The 22,471-nt window shown below is 40.8% G+C and overlaps 1 protein-coding gene across 2 annotated transcripts in view; it reads right to left on the bottom strand.

The window, feature by feature from the left end:
- NECTIN3 (nectin cell adhesion molecule 3) overlaps window positions 1-22,471 on the bottom strand; it is a 485,985-nt gene that overhangs the window by 281,478 nt on the left and 182,036 nt on the right. For both annotated transcript variants that reach the window (XM_053706944.1, XM_053706943.1), the window contains exon 4: window positions 3,914-4,031. In XM_053706944.1, the coding sequence (XP_053562919.1) occupies window positions 3,914-4,031 (118 nt within the window). The remainder of the gene's footprint in view (window positions 1-3,913; window positions 4,032-22,471) is intronic.

Here is a 22,471-nt window from a genome sequence, read left to right as displayed (position 1 = left end):
TGAGGGGAGACATAATTGCTTACACTGCTAGAATTAAACGCGAAGCCCGACAGAAGGAAAAACAGCTGATAGCCTCAGTGACCAATGCATATAGCAGATACTTGAGCTCCCCAAACGAAAGGAACTGGAATAGGTACATCAAAGTAAAAAAGGAACGCGATGTATTCATATCTACACAAACAGTGCAATCAGAACTAAAATATCAGGCTAACTTATACAGATACGGCAACAAAGCAGGCAAATTACTTGCTAATTTAACAAAAAATGCCAAACAATCAAATATAATTGAACACATACAGGTCGATAATAATCGCTTAACCTCAACCGAAGAAATATCGAACTCATTTTTGCATTATTATGAAGAGGTTTATGCTTCTGCTACTACCGACGAAGAAGCACAAGAAAGATTCTGGGACAAGCTCCCTATTACGAAAGGTAAAGTAGAGTTTACATCTAACTTAAATTCTCCAATAACTGAAATGGAGGTATTACAGTCAATACGAGCCTTAAAATCAGAGAAAACACCAGGCCCAGATGCAATCCCAAATGAATTTTATAAAAGTCTAGAACAATCAGTTGTCCCCCATTTAACAAAACTTTTCAACTATTACTTCAAGGAAAATACTCAAATCCCGCCAAACTTTTTAGAATCTCATACTATTCTAATCTTAAAACCTGGTAAAAACCCACAAAGAAGGGAATCATATAGACCGATCGCATTATTAAACTCTGACTATAAGATCTTCGCATCAATATTAGCCAAAAGATTGCAAAAGGGATTAGCCGAGATTATTCACACTGACCAGGCGGGGTTTTTATATAATCGCAGCTCCGCTGCCAAGATCAGACAACTTCTTATTGTTGTCGATTACTTTAAAAATTCTGAGGGAAAATTTCATATAACTCATCCAGACGCAGCAATACTAGCAATAGACGCCGAAAAGGCCTTTGATAGCGTCAGTCACCAACATGTATTTGACACACTAGGCCGATTCGGATTAACAGATAATTTTCTTAAACTAGTTAAAAATATTTGCACACAAGCATCAACAAGATTAATAATTCATGGTCAGATATCAAAAAAAATTAAATTAGAAAGAGGAACAAGGCAAGGATGTCCGCTCTCACCCCTGCTATTTAACTTGGCAATAGAACCATTAGCCATAAAAATAAGACAACAAATTGAAGGCTTTCTAATCGGCAAAAAAGAGGTCAAAGTGGCGTTATACGCAGATGATCTTTTGGTATACATGACTAACACCTTAGAGAATATTCCTAATTTATTGAAAATAGTTGACACCTTTGGCCTTTTTTCAGGCTATAAAATGAACAAAAATAAATCAGAAATACTATGGCTTAGGGTAAAAAATAACTCTCTGATAGATAATCCATTTAAAAGAGTCTCTAACTCATTTAGATACCTTGGGATCAACATCTCAGCTAATTCCAAGGAATGGTACACCTTAAACTTTACTCCAATTCTCAAGCAAGCTTTACAACAAATGAAGAACTGGCAAAACTTGCCTCTTTCATTATCAGGACGCATTGCCCTATTTAAAATGGTAATTCTACCTAGAATATGCTACCTATTCCAAAATCTTCCATTAATCTTAAAGTCATATGACTTAAAAAAGTTTAATACAGCTCTCCGTCATTTTATTTGGCAAGCAAAAAAACCTAGAATCTCCTTAAAAAGATTATCTCTTCCTAAACAGAAAGGCGGACTGGCTCTACCTGATTTGTATCTATATAACTTGGTGTTCCTAGGACGCATCGCTACAGATTGGATCGCAGAATCCAATCATTTTTCAGATTATGAATTAGAGCAAAGCGTGACATATCCGTTTTCGCCAATCTCCCTACTGCATATCGCACCCCAGCGAATACCTAAACAAATAAATGATTTAAAAACAATAAAATGCAATAATCATAGCTTGGGGAAAAATCGGCACTTGTAGCGAAATAAACACCCAAATACCAACTTATCAATCATTTCTAGGGAACCCAGAGTTCCAGGAGGGTACACAAGCCCCAAATATACAACGTTGGCATACTCAAGGGTTAACTAGGGTCTTGCAATTTTTTAAACAAGAAACAGGCTCCATTAAATCATTCGAAGAAATGAAACTGGAATTTAATTTTAACAACCAGGAATTCTTTACATATCTTCAAACCAGACATTATGCCAGGCAGCTAAGTAGTAAATATAAATGGAAGTGGACGTGGGGTAAATTAGACAACTGGATAACATTGAATAGAGCAGGCCACTTCTCCATAGCTTCTTGGTACAATCTCCTCGTTTCACAAAAAGGTGACGAAAACTTAGCAAGAATAGTTCAAAAATGGACAAATTATACTAACACTAACATAAACAGCGACAGACAAATAGCAAGGTCAATTCAATTATCATTGGAAGCAACTATGGCTGAAACCTGGAGAGAGTCACATATAAAACTCCTATACCAAACATACTATACTCCAGATAGGGGTTACAGATGGTATAACAAGAACTTCAACAAATGTCCTAAATGTAGCATACCAGCCGCTGACATATCCCATATGATATGGGAGTGCCCTAGAATCTTACAATGTTGGCAAAAAATAGAATACTGGCTAAACAAAGTATTAAAAGTTATGCCACTTAAATTAACATTAACATCTATCATCTTTTTGGTTGATAATAGCAGAAATTTTAAAGATGCGAAAATAGTTAACCTAGTTATCCTAGCAGCCAGAAATGTAATACTCAAAAATTGGAAAAATGAAATACCCCTATCTATTATAGAAGTTAGAAACTATCTTAAAAAACAATATATAATCGAACAAAAAGCTACAAACTTAAATCTAGAGAGAGAAATAGAGGCTTTTTTTAGCAAATGGGCAAAATTTATTAGAATTTTCTCGCCTGCTGAAATTGAATATCTAATTTTCCCATTCAGAAATAGTGATCTAGTAGTAATGAACCTATGGTGAGAGAGGGGGGAGGGGGAGGGAGAGGGGAGAGGAGAGTTAATATTCAAGTGTTGTTTTTTTTTTTTTTATTCATTTATTTATTTATTTTTTTCTCTTCTCTTTCTTTTTTTATCTTATCCCAGTTTTTGTTGAGATACAATTTAGAGATTGTGCCCAAGGGATAAATATAGGCAATAATGATAGAAGGTTAAACCTATTCTTTTTTTTTTTTTTTTTTTTCTTTCTGTTTTTCCATTATATGTGTTAACATGCCTGTCAAGTCATGTCACAGGCTCCTAGCATAAGTGGGTGGAGCTATTGTAAACTACATGTGCAATTAATATCTTGATAAGATGGTTATATTATGGTTACCTTGAAAGAATGTACCCAGATGTTTAAGTTGTTTTTTGTTTCTTGTCTATTGTTATTTAATTGTTAAAAATTCAATAAAACAAGTGTTAAAAAAAAAAAAAAAATTATGTGCTCTATGTGAATCATGAAAGAAATATTTTGAGTTTCATATTGCTTTAAGTATTGACATTTTCAGTATAAGTGGCAGATTCATAAGACAGAAACATTTTTCAAAAGTCAAAATAAAGATAAAGGAGCTAGTTGTAAACAATGTAATCCCCCTCCAGCAGGTGAGTGGATCATTTGGTACATTTTAAAATAGGAGAAAATGTTACAGTACACGGTCCCTTTAACCGTTATACTGCAAAGTAACATTTACAATAGCATTAAATCAAGGCTTGACAAATCCTGGGAGTCAGAGAGCCACAACTTCAAAAATGTTATTTTGGGCTCCATTTTGGATAAGTCTACAAAAATATATATAAAATCCTCCATGGATCCTTAAAAAAGTGTCTGAAAAGTTTCTTAAACAAATATAAAATTTGACAAACATTGCATTAAATGTACCACAGACTAGAAAGTATGTAATGAATTTAAATAATGAGCCTACCTGGTCCACTTCATTTCACTGGGCGGAGGATTAGAATCAGCATTACATTTAAGATGAACATTTTTTCTGCCAACAAACCAATTTCCATCATAACCCGTTACTGATACTTCTGGGGCATCTATTTAAGAAACACATTTATATTACTAATTGAACTTTTCATTGCAAACATTATTTTCTAAATTAGAATGCACACATATACTTTTTTTAAAACTAAGAGAAAAAAATAAGTTTAAAATTGTATAAACTTTAAAATACAAAGATGACTATTGACTTTTTTTTATAAAGTGTAGGATATACTAAAAAAACAGAATTTATGCTTACCTGATAAATTTCTTTCTCCTACGGTGTGTCCGGTCCACGGCTTCATCCTTACTTGTGGGAATATTCTCTTCCCTAACAGGAAATGGCAAAGAGAGCACAGCAAAAGCTGCCCGTATAGCTCCCCCTCTGGCTCCGCCCCCCAGTCATTCGACCGACGGTTAGGAGAAAAAGGAGAAACCATAGGGTGCCGTGGTGACTGTAGTGTATAGAAAGAAAAGATTTGAAACCTGACTAAAAAGCCAGGGCGGGCCGTGGACCGGACACACCGTAGGAGAAAGAAATTTATCAGGTAAGCATAAATTCTGTTTTCTCCTACATTGGTGTGTCCGGTCCACGGCTTCATCCTTACTTGTGGGAACCAATACCAAAGCTTTAGGACACGGATGAAGGGAGGGAACAAGTCAGGTTACCTAAACGGAAGGCACCACGGCTTGCAAAACCTTTCTCCCAAAAATAGCTTCCGAAGAAGCATAAGTATCGAATTTGTAAAATTTGGCAAAAGTGTGCAGAGAAGACCAAGTCGCTGCCTTACATATCTGATCAACAGAAGCCTCGTTCTTGAAGGCCCATGTGGAAGCAACAGGTCTAGTAGAGTGAGCTGTAATTCGTTCAGGAGGCTGCCGTCCGGCAGTCTAATAAGACAATCGGATGATGCTTTTCAGCCAAAAAGAAAGAGAGGTAGCAGTAGCTTTCTGTCCTCTCCTCTTACTAGAATAAACGACAAACAAAGATGAAGTCTGTCTGAAATCCTTTGTTGCTTCTAAGTAGAATTTTAAAGCACGGACCACATCTAAATTGTGTAACAAACGTTCCTTCTTCGAAAATGGATTCGGACACAGAGAAGGAACAACTATTTCCTGGTTAATATTCCTGTTGGAAACCACTTTTGGAAGAAAACCAGGTTTGGTACGCAAAACAACCTTATCTGCATGGAATACCAGATAGGGTGAATCACACTGCAAAGCAGACAATTCAGAAACTCTTCTAGCAGAAGAAATAGCAACCAAAAACAGAACTTTCCAAGATAGTAACTTAATATCTATGGAATGTAAAGGTTCAAACGGAACCCCTTGAAGAACTGAAAGAACTAAATTTAGACTCCATGGAGGAGTCATGGGTCTGTAAACAGGCTTGATTCTGACTAAGGCCTGTACAAATGCTTGTACATCTGGCACTGCTGCCAAACGTTTGTGTAACAAAACAGAGCAGACATCTGTCCTTTTAGAGAACTCGCTGACAACCCTTTATCCAAACCCTCTTGGAGAAAGGAGAGAATCCTAGGAATTTTAATTTTACTCCAAGAAAATCCCTTGGATTCACACCAACAGATATATTTTTTCCATATTTTATGGTAAATTTTCCTAGTCACAGGTTTTCTGGCTTGGACCAGAGTATCTATAACTGAATCTGAAAACCCACGCTTAGATAAAATCAAGCGTTCAATTTCCAAGCAGTCAGTTGCAGAGAGACTAGATTTGGATGTTCGAATGGACCTTGCACTAGAAGGTCCTGTCTCAAAGGTAGCTTCCATGGTGGAGCCAATGACATATTCACCAGGTCTGCATAACAAGTCCTGCGTGGCCACGCAGGAGCTATCAGAATCACCGAAGCCTTCTCCTGTTTGATCCTGGCTACGAGCTTGGGAAGGAGAGGAAACGGTGGAAACACATAAGCTAGGTTGAACGACCAAGGCGCCACTAATGCATCCACTAGTGTCGCCTTGGGATCCCTGGATCTGGACCCATAGCGAGGAACCTTGAAGTTCTGACGAGACGCCATCAGATCCATGTCTGGAATGCCCCATAATTGAGTTAACTGGGCAAAGACCTCCGGGTGGAGTTCCCACTCCCCCGGATGGAAAGTCTGACGACTCAAATAATCCGCCTCCCAGTTGTCTACTCCTGGGATGTGAATTGCAGATAGATGGCAGGAGTGATCCTCCGCCCATTTGATGATCTTTGATACCTCTCTCATCGCCAAGGAACTCTTTGTTCCCCCCTGATGATTGATGTAAGCTACAGTCGTCATGTTGTCCGACTGAAATCTTATGAATCCGGCCTTCGCTAGTTGAGGCCAAGCCCGGAGCGCATTGAATATCGCTCTCAGCTCCAGAATGTTTATCGGGAGAAGAGACTCTTCCCGAGACCATAGACCCTGAGCTTTCAGGGAGTCCCAGACCGCGCCCCAGCCTAAAAGACTGGCGTCGGTCGTGACAATGACCCACTCTGGTCTGCGGAAACTCATTCCCTGAGACAGGTGATCTTGAGTCAACCACCAACGGAGTGAGTCTCTGGTTAACTGGTCTACTTGAATCTGGGGAGACAAATCTGCATAATCCCCATTCCATTGTTTGAGCATGCACAGTTGCAATGGTCTTAGATGAATTAGAGCAAAAGGAACCACGTCCATTGCTGCAACCATTACACCTATTACTTCCATGCACTGAGCTATGGAAGGCTGAGGAATAGATTGAAGAACTTGACAAGCATTTAGAAGCTTTAATTTTCTGACCTCTGTCAGAAAAATCTTCATTTCTACAGAATCTATTATAGTTCCCAGAAAGGGAACCCTTTGTAGACGGGGACAGGGGACTCTTTTCCATGTTCACCTTCCACCCGTGAGACCTGAGAAAAGCTAATACAATGTCTGTATGAGCCCTTGATCTGGAAAGGGACGACACTTGGATTAGGATGTCGTCTAGGTAAGGTGCCACTGCAATGCCCCTTGGTCTTAGAACCGCTAGAAGGGACCCTAGCACCTTTGTGAAAATTCTGGGAGCAGTGGCTAAACCGAACGGAAGAGCCACGAACTGGTAATGTTTGTCCAGAAAGGCGAACCTTAGGAACTGATGATGATCTTTGTGGATAGGAATATGTAGGTACGCATGCTTTAAGTCCACGGTAGTCATGTATTGACCCTCCTGGATTGTTGGTAAAATCGTTCGAATGGTTTCCATTTTGAACGATGGAACTCTGAGGAATTTGTTTAGAATTTTTAAATCCAGAATTGGTCTGAAAGTTCCCTCTTTTTTGGGAACTACAAACAGCTTTGAGTAAAACCCCCGACCTTGTTCCACTGTTGGAACTGGGTGTATCACTCCCATCTTTAATAGATCTCCTACGCAATGTAAGAATGCCTGTCTCTTTATCTGGTCTGAAGATAAGCGAGACATGTGGAACCTTCCCCTTGGAGGAAGTTCCTTGAACTCTAGAAGATAACCCTGAGAGACTATTTCTAGTGCCCAGGGATCCTGAACATCTCTTGCCCAAGCCTGAGCAAAGAGAGAAAGTCTGCCCCCTACTAGATCCGGTCCCGGAGCGGGGGCTACCCCTTCATGCTGTCTTGGTAGCAGCAGCAGGCTTCTTGGCCTGTTTACCCTTGTTCCAGCCTTGCATTGGTTTCCATGATGGTTTAGACTGGGAAGCGTTACCCTCTTGTCTAGAGGCTGCAGAGTTAGGAGACGGTCCGTTCCTGAAGTTGCGAAAGGAACGAAAATTAGATTTGTTCTTAGCCTTGAAAGGCCTATCTCCTGTGGGAGGGCATGGCCCTTTCCCCCAGTGATGTCTGAAATAATCTCCTTCAATTCTGGCCCAAAAAGGGTCTTACCTTTGAAAGGAATATTAAGCAATTTTGTCTTGGACGACACATCCGCCGACCAAGATTTTAGCCAAAGCGCTCTGCGTGCCACAATTGCAAAACCTGAATTTTTCGCCGCTAATTTCGCCAATTGCAAAGCGGCATCTAAAATAAAGGAATTAGCCAACTTTAGTGCGTGAATTCTGTCCATGACTTCCTCATATGGAGTCTCCTTATTGAGCGAATTTTCTAGTTCCTCGAACCAAAGACACGCCGCCGTTGTGACAGGAATAATGCACGAAATTGGTTGGAGAAGGAAACCTTGCTGAACAAATATCTTTTTAAGCAATCCTTCCAATTTTTTATCCATAGGATCTTTGAAAGCACAACTGTCCTCAATGGGAATAGTCGTGCGTTTGGCCAACGTAGAAACTGCTCCCTCAACCTTAGGGACTGTTTGCCATGCGTCCCTTCTGGGGTCGACAATGGGGAACATTTTCTTAAATATAGGAGGTGGGACAAAAGGTATATCTGGCTTCTCCCACTCCTTAGTCACTATGTCCGCCACCCTTTTGGGTATCGGAAAAGCATCAGAATGCACAGGGACCTCAAGGAATTTGTCAATTTTGCACAATTTCTCTGGAATCACCAAAGAGTCACAATCGTCAAGAGTAGTTAGCACCTCCTTAAGCAGGGCGCGGAGATGTTCTAACTTAAATTTAAACGTCACGATATCAGGTTCTGCCTGCTGAGAAACTTTTCCTGAATCAGAAATTTCTCCCTCAGACAGACCCTCCCTCACTGCCAATTCTGACTGGTGTGAGGGTATAACAGATAAATTATCGTCAGCGCACACTTGCTCATCCTCTGTATTTAAAACTGAGCAATCACGCTTTCTTGGAAATGCTGGCAGTTTGGATAAAAGATTAGCTATAGAATTATCCATTACTGCCGTTAATTGTTGCATAGTAACAAGCATTGGCGCGCTAGATGTACTAGGTGTCGCCTGCGCGGGCATAACTGGTGTTGACACAGAAGGAGAGGATGATGAACTATCCCCACTACCTTCATTTGAAGAATCATCTTGGGCAATCTTATTAAATGTGACAGTACTGTCCTTACTTTGTTTGGACGCCATGGCACAATTTTCACATACATTTAAAGGGGGAACCACCTTGGCCTCCATACACACAGAACATGTTCTATCTGAAGGTACAGACATGTTAGACAGACTTATACAGGCTATTAATGCAATAAAACCGTTTTTAAACAAAACCGTTACTGTCTCTTTAAATGTTAAACAGAGCACACTTTATTTCTGAATGTGTGAAAAACTATGAAGGAAATATCCGATCCTTACTTAATTTGCACCCTAGTGTCTTAATGCTTTGAAAGTATTGCACACCAAATTTCAAGTTTGTAACCCCTTAAATGAGCAAACCGGAGCTAATTGTTCAATTTACCAGTTTAACCCACTACAGTCCCTGCCACAGCCTTTGCTGCGGCTTTACCTTTCCTTGGGGGTTATTCACCACAGAAATAAGCCTTCTAGAATCGTTTTTTATGGCCACAGGACCCTCTCACATGAAGCTGCATGCACTGCTTCCAGAAGTAACTGCGCAATTAAGGCGCGGAAATGAGGCCTCCTCCCTCTGCATACCAGAGTGAAGGGGCCTTCCTGACTAGATTAGGTGTCTAAACGACTGCCAGGCGAATAAAAACGTTCCCAAAGTGTTTCTAAGTTCCAAAACACTCCAAAAGTCATATAAATATTGTATAAATCAATCGATTTAGCCCACAATAGTGTCAACCAGTATATAGCCCATTAATAAGCCTTCATTCTGTTATGAGTCTAAGAAAAATGGCTTACCGATCCCATAAGGGAAAATGACAGTCTTCTAGCATTACTATGTCTTGTTAGAAAAGGGACTAGTCATACCTTGAGCAGAAAAGTCTGCAAACTGTTCCCCCCAACTGAAGTTCTCTGGTTTCAACAGTCCTGCGTGGGAACAGCAATGGATTTTAGTTACTGCTGCTAAAATCATACTCCTCTTTAAACAGAACTCTTCATCACTTTCTGTTGTAGAGTAAATAGTACAAACCGGCACTATTTTAAAATAACAAACTCTTGATAGAAGAAATAAAAAACAACAACTAACACCACATACTCTTTACCATCCCTGTGGAGATGCTACTTGTTCAGAGCGGCAAAGAGAATGACTGGGGGGCGGAGCCAGAGGGGGAGCTATATGGGCAGCTTTTGCTGTGCTCTCTTTGCCATTTCTTGTTAGGGAAGAGAATATTCCCACAAGTAAGGATGAAGCCGTGGACCGGACACACCAATGTAGGAGAAATATAATTTAAGCTTACCTGATAAATTCACTGTTTATATGGTGGTGAGAGTTCACAAGTCATTACTTCTGGAAATTCCACTCCTCGTCACTAAGAGGGGTAAAGTTTCCAAAAACTTCAAGAGCCCTTAAAAGCCCTCCCACCTCACTGGTAAATAAGCATAACATATAGCCAAGCAAGAAGAAGAAGAAGAAAGGTAGGAAAGGATAAGAAACAAAAACAAAAAGAGAGCGCCTCATGGTATGAATAACTCTAAACTAGGTATAATACAGTGCAGTGGTGTCCGGTGAAATGGTACTCACAAGGAAGGTGGCACTTTTAATCAAAAAAGTGCAAACAGGCAGGCTGACATTTAAACAGCAGTCAGTACGCTGCGGATCAGTGCGGTAAGGTGTGCAGTGGATCTGGTTGTCAGGAACCCACAGGGGAAATCCCAGTTGTCGTCGAGCCATGCTCCGCAGAAGGCAGGTCCTCACAGCAGGGCTCCGGTTATTACTCCAAAACTCGCAGATGTATTTGCGGCTAAAATGCCGGGAGTAGAGATCCTGTGATAGGATACCAAACAGGACAAAGTCTCTCCGTAATGTTCAAATAGCCGTATTTTAGGTAGAACCACTCAAGGTATTCGAGTTTTGTATGATCAGTGAGAGAGTAATTTGAGCAGAATAAAAAAGGTTTAAAAATAATCCAATTAGGATATAAAAGTGGTTTATTTGAACTAATAACGCATTTCTCGGCTGGTCGCACCTTCATGCGGACTTGGGGGCTGACTTAGATCTTTTAAAAGGCTTGGATTTATTCCAGACTGAAGAAGGCTTCCAATTGGAAACCGTTCCCTTAGGGGAAGGATTAGGTTTCTGTTCCTTATTTTGTCGAAAGGAACGAAAACGGTTAGCAGCCTTAAACTTACCCTTAGATTTTTTTATCCTGAGGCAAAAAAGCTCCCTTCCCCCCAGTGACAGTTGAAATAATCGAATCCAACTGAGAACCAAATAATGTATTACCTTGGAAAGAGAGAGATAGCAACGTTGATTTAGAAGTCATATCAGCATTCCAAGATTTAAGACATAAAGCTCTTCTAGCTAAAGACATATATCTAACATCAATTCTGATGATATCAAAAATGGCATCACAAATGAAATTATTAGCATGTTGAATTAACTTAACAATGCTACACACATTATGATCTGGTACTTGTTGCGCTGAGGTTTCCAACCAAAAAGTTGAAGCAGCTGCAACATCAGCCAAAGAAATAGCAGGCCTAAGAAGATGACCTGAACATAAATAAGCCTTCCTTAGATAATATGCAAGTTTCCTATCTAAAGGATCTTTAAAAGAAGTATTATCTGCCGTAAGAATAGCAGTACGCTTAGCAAGAGTAGAGATGGCCCCATCAACTTTGAGGATCTTTTCCCAAAACTCCAATCTATCAGTCGGCAAAGGATACAGTCTCTTAAACCTTGAAGAAGGAGTAAAAAAAGTACCCAATTTATTCCATTCCCTAGAAATCACATCTGAAATAGCATCAGGAACTGGAAAAACCTCAGGAATAACTACATGAGGTTTAAAAACCGAATTTAAACGTTTACTAGTTTTAATATCAAGAGGACTAGTCTCCTCCATATCTAATGAAATCAACACCTCTTTTAATAAGGAATGAATATACTCCATTTTAAATAAGTATGAAGATTTGTCAGTGTCAATATCTGAGGCAGAATCTTCTGAACCAGATAGATCCTCATCAGAGATAGATAAATCAGAATGTTGTCGGTCATTTAAAAATTCATCAATTTTATGAGAAGTTTTAAAAGACCTTTAACGTTTATTAGAAGGCGGTATGGCAGACAAAGCCTTCTGAATGGAATTAGAAACAAATTCTCTCAAATTAACAGAAATATCCTGAGCATTAGATGTTGAAGGACCAGCAACAGGTAATGAACTACTACTAATGGAAATATTGTCTGCATGTAAAAGTTTGTCATGACAACTATCACAAACTACAGCCGGAGGAACAGTTACCACAAGTTTACAACAAATGCACTTAGCTTTGGTAGAACCAACATCAGGCAGCAGGATTCCAGTAGTAAATTCTTAGACAGGGTCAGAATGAGACATCTTGCAATATGTAAGAGAAAAAATAACATATAAAGCAAAATTATCAATTTCCTTATATGACAGTTTCAGGAATGAGAAAGAAATGCAAACAAAATGGGCCTCTGGAAACCAGAAGCAAAAAGAAATGAAGTCTTAAATAATGTCAAAAAGTTTGGCGCCAAGTATGACGCCCACAACTGACAAAATATTTTTTGCGCCAAAAACGTCTGCAACAAACACGAGCGACATAGATGACGCAACCTCGTGAAAAAACTCGGCGCCAACTAAGACGCCGGAAATGACGAAATTATGTCAACAAACTTAATTCTCGCGCCAAAAAAGTCTTGCGGCAAAAATGACGCAATAAATTATAGCATTTTGCTCTCTTGCAAGCCTAACAGCCCGCAATTTAGAAAAAGAGAGTCAATTTGAAAACTTCAGGTAAGAATTTATTTATTTATTTTTATATATATGCATTTCCCAGATATGAAACTGACAGTCTGCAAAAAGGAAATATACTGATGAACCTGAATCATGGCAAATAAGAATAAACATATATTTAGAACTTTAAATATAAAGTACCAAACCATAGCTGAGTGTCTTAAATAAAAGAAACATACTTACCAAAAGACACTCATCTACATAAAGCAGATAGCCAAACCAGTACTGAAACGAGAAACAGCAGAGGTAATGATATATAAGAGTATATCGTCGATCTGAAAAGGGAGGTAGGAGATAAATCTCTACGACCGATAACAGAGAACCTATGAAATAGATCCCCATTAGGATGACCATTGTATTCAATAGGTAATACTCCCTTCACATAACTCTGTCATTCACTGCACTCTGAGAGGAACCGGGCTTCAAAAAGCTGAGAAGCGCATATCAACGTAGAAATCTAGCACAAACTTACTTCACCGCCTCTATAGGAGGCAAAGTTTGTAAAAACTGAATTGTGGGTGTGGTGGGGGGTGTAATTTATAGGCATTTTGAGGTTTGGGAAACTTTGCCCCTCCTGGTAGGATTGTATATCCCATACGTCACTAGCTCATGGACTCTTGCCAATTACATGAAAGAAACAAGGCCTTCGAAACCCTATGAAAAACCTTTCTTTGGCACAGGTTTACAGGCCTGAAATTAAGGACTCAATAAAAGAATTAGAAAAAAATATTCTCTGTCCAAAAACTAAGCATTCAATCTCCAAACCATCAAGTTAAGATTTTAGAACCTTAAGGGAAAAAAATAATTTGAGACAGAAAGTCGTGCTGCAGAGGAAAAGGCCACTGAGGACAACTGCACATCTGCACCAGATCCGCAAAAGTACTGCGAGGCCAAGCTGGAGCAAACAAAATTACTGACAATACTTTCTGCATGACCCTAGCTATCACTCTTAATAAAAGAACAAGAAATGGAAAGATGTAAGCCAGACAAAACAACCAAGGAGCTACTAGCGCAACCATAAACTCCGCCTGAGGACCCTAAACCTCTGAAAATATCTGAGCAGCTTATGGTTTTAATCAAGAAGCCATCAGATCTATTTCTGGAAAACCTCATCAATCCAAACACTGATAGAAAACTTCCAGATAAAGAGAAAACTCTCCAGGATGAAGAGACTAGCGACTGAGAAGACTGCTTCCTTGGAATCTTATTAGAAATGCAGAAAAGTCTATCTAAAAAAGAGGCCAGCTCTGAAGAGCCCTGAAGATTGCACTGAGTACCAAAACATTTATAAGTACTATCGCCTTCCGAGGAGACCACCAGACTCCAACCTGAAAGAGTTTGTTAAGACTGTAGTGTAAATTGATTAATACACCAATAAAAAAAACAGGAATAGTTTTGCCCAGAAAGGATTTTCTGAGAAAGCTGAGAATGATCCCTGCAAAACAAGCTGAAAAGGCCTCATGAAACCAAGCAAATGGAAAGCATTTGATGCAGTAATCATCAGACCTAATACCTCCATGCAAAGAACTATAGATGGAAAAGGAACTAAAGATTAGAACAAGCTAAGAGTATCTTCCTATGGCCTGACTGAGTCTATAATGACACCTAGAAACATAATCCTGGAAAGAGAACTCTATGGAAAATTGATTCTCTAATCATGTTCTTGAATAAACAACAATCTGTTACAGTGATCTACTGTGAAATGGATCCTATACTAAGAGATCATCAAGGTAAAAAACAAAAAATACCCTGAACTCTTATTACAGACTAGAGCAGTCCCAGAACTTTAGAAAAAAAGAAGACCAACAAACTGAAAATCTATTACAGACATAAACTGCCCTTGTAGAACAAGAGGCAAAATATTCCGAATTTAAGGAAGGTACTTTGAGAAAATTTATAAAATTCTTAAAATCCATAACTGGCCTGTAAGTTGCCTGCTTCTTGGGAACAATGAAGGGTTGGAATAAAACCCCTGGCCTTATTCAAACTCTGAAAAGTGGACTATAAATCCTAAAGTTTTCAGATCTAAGACAGAACAAGATCAAGAGACAAACGAAGCCTTTCCCTGGGAGGACTTAGTTTGAAACCAAATCTGTATCCCAGGTAAACTAATTTCAGAACCCATGGATGTCAACTGATTTAAACCAAACTATGTGAAAAGGTATAATCTACCCACTAACCGAAGTTCTGGATTGAAGGCTGTACCTTCATGCTAAATTCATAGAGAATGCAGGTTTCTTAGACTGTTTAGACTTGTTCCAATTTGAATATGGCTTCCAGGAAAATTAAAAAGAGCCTTGTTTCTAAATGCAAGAGGAGAACTTTAGGTTCCTAGATTGATGAAAGGAACAAAAACCACAAGAAGTCCTGATCTTACCCTTAGACTTTGTGTCCTAAGTGAGAAATGCTCCTTTACCTCCAATCACAATAGTCTCATCCAGACCTGGTGCAAACAAGGTTTTTGTCCCTAATTTTTTAGGGAATAATTTTGAATGGAAAAAAAAAGTCTTAATAGAAATCAGCAACCTTAAGCTGGATTTAAACTCTCAACCTTCTGGTTGCTAGGCGGATGTGCTAACCACTAGACCAAAATGGACTGCTGCTCCCTCCTGGTCAGGACATGTCAACAACAGCATCACAAACTAACCTTAAAAATCTTAACCAATTCCAAAACTCTATACCAGCATATTTATCAGAAAACTGTTCAGATAGGGACCGGCCTCCATGATACCTGTGGCAGGCCTGTGACTATCTCCAACTGGGCATAATTGTGCCACTACCTAATACTTCATAAATTCTCTCCGTCCAAACAGTAGCTCTCTGAGGGCAAAATTGGCCTCAAATTGGTCTGAGGACTCCTTTCTCAGAAGAACATCTGGAGCACTTCCATTCTTCACCTTCCTCCTGCAGAGAAAAAGATAAGACTGATTTACCAGTGAGGTGGGAGGGTTTTTAAGCGCCCTTGGACTTTTGGGAATCTTTGCCTCCTCCAAGTGCCCAGAAGTGGAAGTCCCAGAAGCAAAAACTCGTTTTATCTAAATTTTACTTTGAGACTAGTGGCCAGTGCTGATATATTAGCATACACAGGAACAAACTGTTGCAAATGCAACTAAATCTTGTGCACAAACCAATCAACTTTTCTCTATACACCAGGAATGTACAGTTAATGTTTATCTGGCTGTAAGTTATATAGAGGAGGGTATTTTAATAAAAATATATTTACATTAATGTTAAAGGGATAGTAAACACCACAAATTTTATTGTTTAAAAAGATAGATAATCCCTTTATTTACCATTCCCCAGTTTTGCATAACCAGCACTGTTATAGAAAAATACTTTGTAACCTCTGTAATTACCTTGTATCTAAGCTTCTGTTGACTAACTCCTTATCTCAGAGCTCTTGACAGTCTTGTATGTAAGGCAATTAGTGCTGACTCTTAAATAACTTCACGTGCATGAGCACAGTGTTATCCATATGAAACACATGAACTAACGCCCTCTAGTGGTGAAAAACTTAAATTATGCTTACCAGATAATTTCCATTCCTTCTGTATAGTAAGAGTCCACAGCTGCATTCCTTACTTTTGGGAAATACCGAACCTGGCCACCAGGAGGAGGCAAAGACACACCAGCCAAAGGATTAAATACCTCCCCCACTTCCTCATAACCCCAGTCATTCTGTTGAGGGAACAAGGAACAGTGGGAGAAATATCAGGGGGAAAAAGGTGCCAGAAGAATACATTTAGGGCCGCCTATCGGAGAACACGGGCGGGAGCTGTGGACTCTTCCCATACAGAAGGAAAGGAAATTATCTGGTAAGCATAATTTAAGTTTTCCTTCTTAATATGGGAAGAATCCACAGCTGCATTCCTTACTTTTGGGAAACATATAACCAAGCTCTAGAGTACACGGAATGCTAACGGGAGGTAAAAGATAGAGTCGGACCCTAATCTGAGGGCACCACAGCCTGCAAACCTTTTCTGCTGAAGGCTGCTTCAGCAGAAGCAAAAACATCAAACTTGTAAGGTCTGGAAAAAGTATGTAAGGAGGACAAGGTAGCCGCCTTACAAATCTGATCCATAGAGGCCTCATTTTTGAAGGCAAAGAGGAAACCACTGCTCTCGTAGAATGAACCGTAATCCTCAGAGGAGGCTTATGTCCTGCTGTCTCTATGCTAAACCGATGACACTCCTCAGCCAAAAAGATAAGGAAGTCGAAGAGGCCCTCTGACCCCCACGCCTTCCAGAAGAGAGAACAAACAGAGAAAGAAGTTTGTCTAAATTCCTTTGTGGCCTGAAGATAGGACTTCAAGTCACAAACCACATCCAGAATTACGTTGAAAATGTTCCTTCGACGAAGGAGGATTAGGACATAAGAAAAGAAACACAATCTCTTGATTGATGTTGCGAATTGACGCAACCTTAAGAAGAAAACATAACTTGGTTCGAAGAACAGCCTTATCAGCATGGAAAGCCATATAAGGAGGGACGCATTGCAAGGAAGCAATCACAGATACTCTGCGTGCAGAAGCAATAGCCAGTAGAAAATGAACCTTCCAAGACAATTAAATGTCTACTTCATACATAGGTTCCAATAGAGCCTGTCGCAAAACTTTAAGAACAAGATTTAAACTCCAAGGAGGAGCAATAGATCTAAACACAGGTCTGATCCTAGCAGAGCCTTAACAAATGATTACACATCTGGAAGCTCAGCAAACCTCTTGTGCAGCAACACAGACAGGGCCGAAATCTGTCCCATCAGGGACTTGCAGAAAAGCCCTTCACCAGTTCATCCTGGAGAACAGAATAAGTAGGTCCACCACACCTTATGATAGATGCGACAAACAACTAGCTTACGAGCTTAAATGAGAGTAAAAATAACTCTCTCAGAAAACCATCTCTTGGCTAGGACCAAGCGTCCAATCTAGACATTAATAAACAAAGAGACCTTGGTCAGCAGATCCCTGCAACAAGGTAACTTCCACGAAGGAGATGAGGACATCCCCACTAGATCCACAAACCATATCCTTCGCGGCCAAGACAGAGCAATCAGTATCACTGATGCCAGCTCTTGCTTGATTCGAGCCACTACATGAGAAAGTAGTGTTAAATGGCTTGAAAAGATAAATTGGATTGAACATTTCAAGGCAGCGCTAATGCATTGGTTAGCTCCGCCTGAGGATCCCTGTACCTCGACCCATATCTGGGTAGCTTGGTATTGAGACGTCATAAGATCTTCTTTTTGCAAATCTCCGCAAACACTTCGGGATAGAGAGACCATTCCCCCGGATGAAAGGAATGAGGAAATCCGCTTCCGAGTTGTCCACACCCGGAATGTGTATTGCCGACAGCGATCCGCCCACTCCTGAATCCGAGATACCCCCTGATGGTTGATGTAAGCCACCGAGGTTATATTGTCTGATTGGAATCAGATAAACTGGGGCAAACCCACTAGAGGCCAAGCCTTTGGAGCATAGTATATTGCCTGAAGTTCCCAAAATGAGATCGGGAGGGAGTTTTCCTCCTGAGTCCATAGGCCCTGTGCCTTCCTGGCACCCCAAACAGCTCCCCATCCTGACAGACTCGCAACCGTAGTCACAATCACACAGGATGGTCTTAAGACGGACGTCCCTCGGGACAAGAGATACGGACAAAACCACCAAGAGAGCGATTCTCTCGATCAGTTGTCCAGAGAAATCTTTTGAGACAGATCTGAATGATCGCCGTTCCACTGCTTCAGCATGCGCAGTTGCAAACAGTCTGAGGTGAGACCTGGCAAAGGGAATGATGTCCATGCTGGACACCATGAGACCAATAACCTCCATACACCGAGCCACAGATGGCCTTAAGGAGGTCTGGAGAGCAAGACATGTTGAAGCTAGCTTGCAATGTCTCTGGTCTGTTAAAAATATTCTCATGTCTATGAAGTCTATTATAGTACCCGGGAATTCTACCTTGGTACTTGATATAAGTGGACTCTCTCTAGATATATCTTCCATCCATGGGATCGAAGAAGACAGAGGAGAGATTCCGAATGGTCCACTCTTCAAAAAATTTCTTGGAGCCGTAGCTAGACCTAACGGAAGTGCAATAAACTGGAAGTGCTGGTTCAGGAATGCAAACCTTAGGAACTGGAAGTGGTCCTTGAGAATTGGTACGTGAAGGGAGCATCCTTCAGATCTATCATGGTTATGAACTGCCCTTCTCAAACGAGGGGAAGAAAGGACCTTATTGTCTCCATCATGAACGAGGGGACATATAAAAACTTGTTTAATCACTTTAGGTCCAAAATCGGACGGAAAGTTCCCTCCTTCTTTGGGACCACTAATAGTATCTCTCTGTGATAGGCACTGGGACAATAACTCCTAAGAGGACAGTTCCCGTACGCACCGCAGAAAGGTTTCCCTTCTTACTGGTCAGGAAGACAGGTTTGAGAGGAGGAATCTGCCCCTGGGTGGTTAAGACTTGAAACCTATCTTGTAACCCTGAGCTATGACCTCCAGGACCCATGGATCCTGCACGTCCCTGAAACAAGCGACTGAAAAGAGCGACAGTTTGCCCCAAACACGATCCAGAAGAGGACCGGGGACCACCCATACATGCCGATTTAGACTCGGCGGGCTTCTTGCTCTGCATGGATTTATTCCAGGACTGAGCCGGGTTCCAAGAGCTCTTGGTTTGCTCTGGCTTAGCGGAGGACTGCTGACATTGGGTTTTATCAGAACGAATAGAACGAAAATTGTCCCTTAGACTAGTTCTTATTTTCTTACGGTAGGAGGGCCCCTTGCCCCCTGTGACCGTGGAGATAAATGAGTCCATGCCTGGACCAAACAAAATATTTCCCTTAAAGGGGAGGGAATGAAGTCTAGACTTAGAAGTCATATCCGCAGATCATGTCAGCCAGAGCAGAAAAGCTGAAGCCTTAGCATTCAGGCGAATAATCTACTTAATAGCATCACAGATAAAAGAATAAGCAACCCTCAAGGCCATAATTCTTTCCTGAATAACGTTGATGGGACCTCTCCACCCCGATCAAATCCTATAAGGGGTCGCGCACCCGTAGGTAGTTTCTCCAGCAACCATGGCAACAGCCGCCTCTGCCGGTTGAAACAAATATCCTGTATGTTGAAACATCCTTCTTAACAGAGTATCCATCTTTTATCCATGGGCTCAATTCCATTGAGAGTCCAGGACCAGGAACAACAAGGAAGAAGAGGGGGAAAAGGAATCCAATCCTGTCCCATTCATTCTTAATAATGTTCGCCATCTAACAGGAGCAGGGAAGGATAAGGTACCACCCAGTTCCTCAAACTCTATCCAATTTAGGAATCAAAGGTTCATCAGGCAGTTTGGCCTCTGGAACCTCCAAACTTCCTTTAGAAGAAAGTGCAAATTCCTAAAACTAAAGTCTAGTTCCTCCGCAACCGGAGGTTTAAAGGCAGCAGACTCTGATCCAGAATGTTCATGTTCTGAAGTCTCAGAAAGAAACTCATCCTTGGATAACTCTATTAGTTAAATCCAATAAATTATCTGATGTACTCTGGGAAGAAGTGCAATACGTAACCTTTCGCTTGCACTTGGCAGGACGAGGTAAAGCATTAAAGGCCGCAGACACCGCCTGAACTGCATAGTAACGTCTGGTGGAAAAAAAAGCCCCCTCCAGATGGAGGATCAGCAATGCTACGGGAAACTGCATGTGTAGAGAGAGGAGAATGTAGGGTACACGCCTCACTGGACGACAACTCCTCAGAGGTGGACGGCTCAGTGGTATCAAACATGTTTGAAATTATCACATTATCAAGGCATATGGAACATAATTGAGAGGGCGGATCTACGGCCTCCTCACAATATAAAGAGGAATTACTCTTTAGAAATAGAGGGAGTACCCTCTAAAGTAACAGAATCCTCAGTCGCAAGTGCAATAACCGGAGAACTATAGAAAATAAAACAATCTTATTTTATTCAAAAAAACAGCACCCTTATACCCCAATGGCTGGGACACTCACCACCCTCCTATGACCCAGACAGTAACTGAGACGTATGACTCCTCTCTGATAGACACTCGGTCAGGAAAGAGGGAATAAAAACTGCAGAATGCAGGACCGTTTCTGCTATGAGAAAAAAGTGTGCCAACTTGTAAGCTGCACAGCTCTCAAAGTAAAAAGTGAAACCTGTATATTCCATAACAGCCTATGAGCCCATAACATCTCGCACATAAAAGCAGTATAAAAATCAAATAAACATATAAGATTATTCCCCACTGTTCAATAATCCCCCTCAGGAGATATTAACCCTTGATCTTATACAGATAAAAGGAGTCACACTGTGACCCTGTCTTCTTGCGTTATCATACATGTATAAACAAATGAAACGATCTTACCAGAATCTATGCAGTGGAATAGTAACACTGCCCTTTAAGTGTGACAGATAGTAGCAGTGCTTCTGACTTGAGTGACGAAAGCAAGCAGCAAAACTAGTCAACACTGATTACTTATGGAGCTGTTAATATGAGTCGGGATGGTTTCGCAGAAAACAGAATTTATGCTTACCTGATAAATTACTTTCTCCAACGGTGTGTCCGGTCCACGGCATCATCCTTACTTGTGGGAATATCTCTTCCCCAACAGGAAATGGCAAAGAGTCCTAGCAAAGCTGGCCATATAGTCCCTCCTAGGCTCCGCCCACCCCAGTCATTCGACCGACGGACAGGAGGAAAAATATAGGAGAAACCATATGGTACCGTGGTGACTGTAGTTAGAGAAAATAATTCATCAGACCTGATTAAAAAACCAGGGCGGGCCGTGGACCGGACACACCGTTGGAGAAAGTAATTTATCAGGTAAGCATAAATTCTGTTTTCTCCAACATTGGTGTGTCCGGTCCACGGCATCATCCTTACTTGTGGGAACCAATACCAAAGCTTTAGGACACGGATGAAGGGAGGGAGCAAATCAGGTTACCTAAACGGAAGGCACCACGGCTTGCAAAACCTTTCTCCCAAAAATAGCCTCTGAAGAAGCAAAAGTATCAAATTTGTAAAATTTGGCAAAAGTGTGCAGTGAAGACCAAGTCGCTGCCTTACATATCTGATCAACAGAAGCCTCGTTCTTGAAGGCCCATGTGGAAGCCACAGCCCTAGTGGAGTGAGCTGTGATTCTTTCAGGAGGCTGCCGTCCGGCAGTCTCATAAGTCAATCGGATGATGCTTTTAAGCCAAAAGGAAAGAGAGGTAGAAGTTGCTTTTTGACCTCTCCTTTTACCAGAATAGACGACAAACAGAGAAGATGTTTGTCTGAATTCTTTTGTAGCTTCTAAGTAGAATTTTAGAGCACGGACTACATCTAAATTGTGTAGCAAACGTTCCTTCTTTGAAACTGGTTTCGGACACAAAGAAGGTACAACTATCTCCTGGTTAATATTCTTGTTGGAAACAACCTTTGGAAGAAAAACAGAATTTATGCTTACCTGATAAATTACTTTCTCCAACGGTGTGTCCGGTCCACGGCGTCATCCATTACTTGTGGGAAAATATTCTCCCCCACAGGGAAAGGCAAGGAGAGCACACAGCAAGAGCTGTCCATATAGCTCCCCCTCTGGCTCCGCCCCCCAGTCATTCGACCGACGGTTAGGAGAAAAAGGAGAAACTATAGGGTGCCGTGGTGACTGTAGTGTATAAAGAAAAATTTTTCAACCTGATTAAAAAACCAGGGCGGGCCGTGGACCGGACACACCGTTGGAGAAAGTAATTTATCAGGTAAGCATAAATTCTGTTTTCT

This window comes from Bombina bombina, chromosome 3 (genome assembly GCF_027579735.1).
Source record: "Bombina bombina isolate aBomBom1 chromosome 3, aBomBom1.pri, whole genome shotgun sequence".
In the NCBI taxonomy this organism is placed as follows: Eukaryota; Metazoa; Chordata; class Amphibia; order Anura; family Bombinatoridae; genus Bombina; species Bombina bombina.
This window is presented reverse-complemented; position numbering and strand designations above follow the sequence as displayed.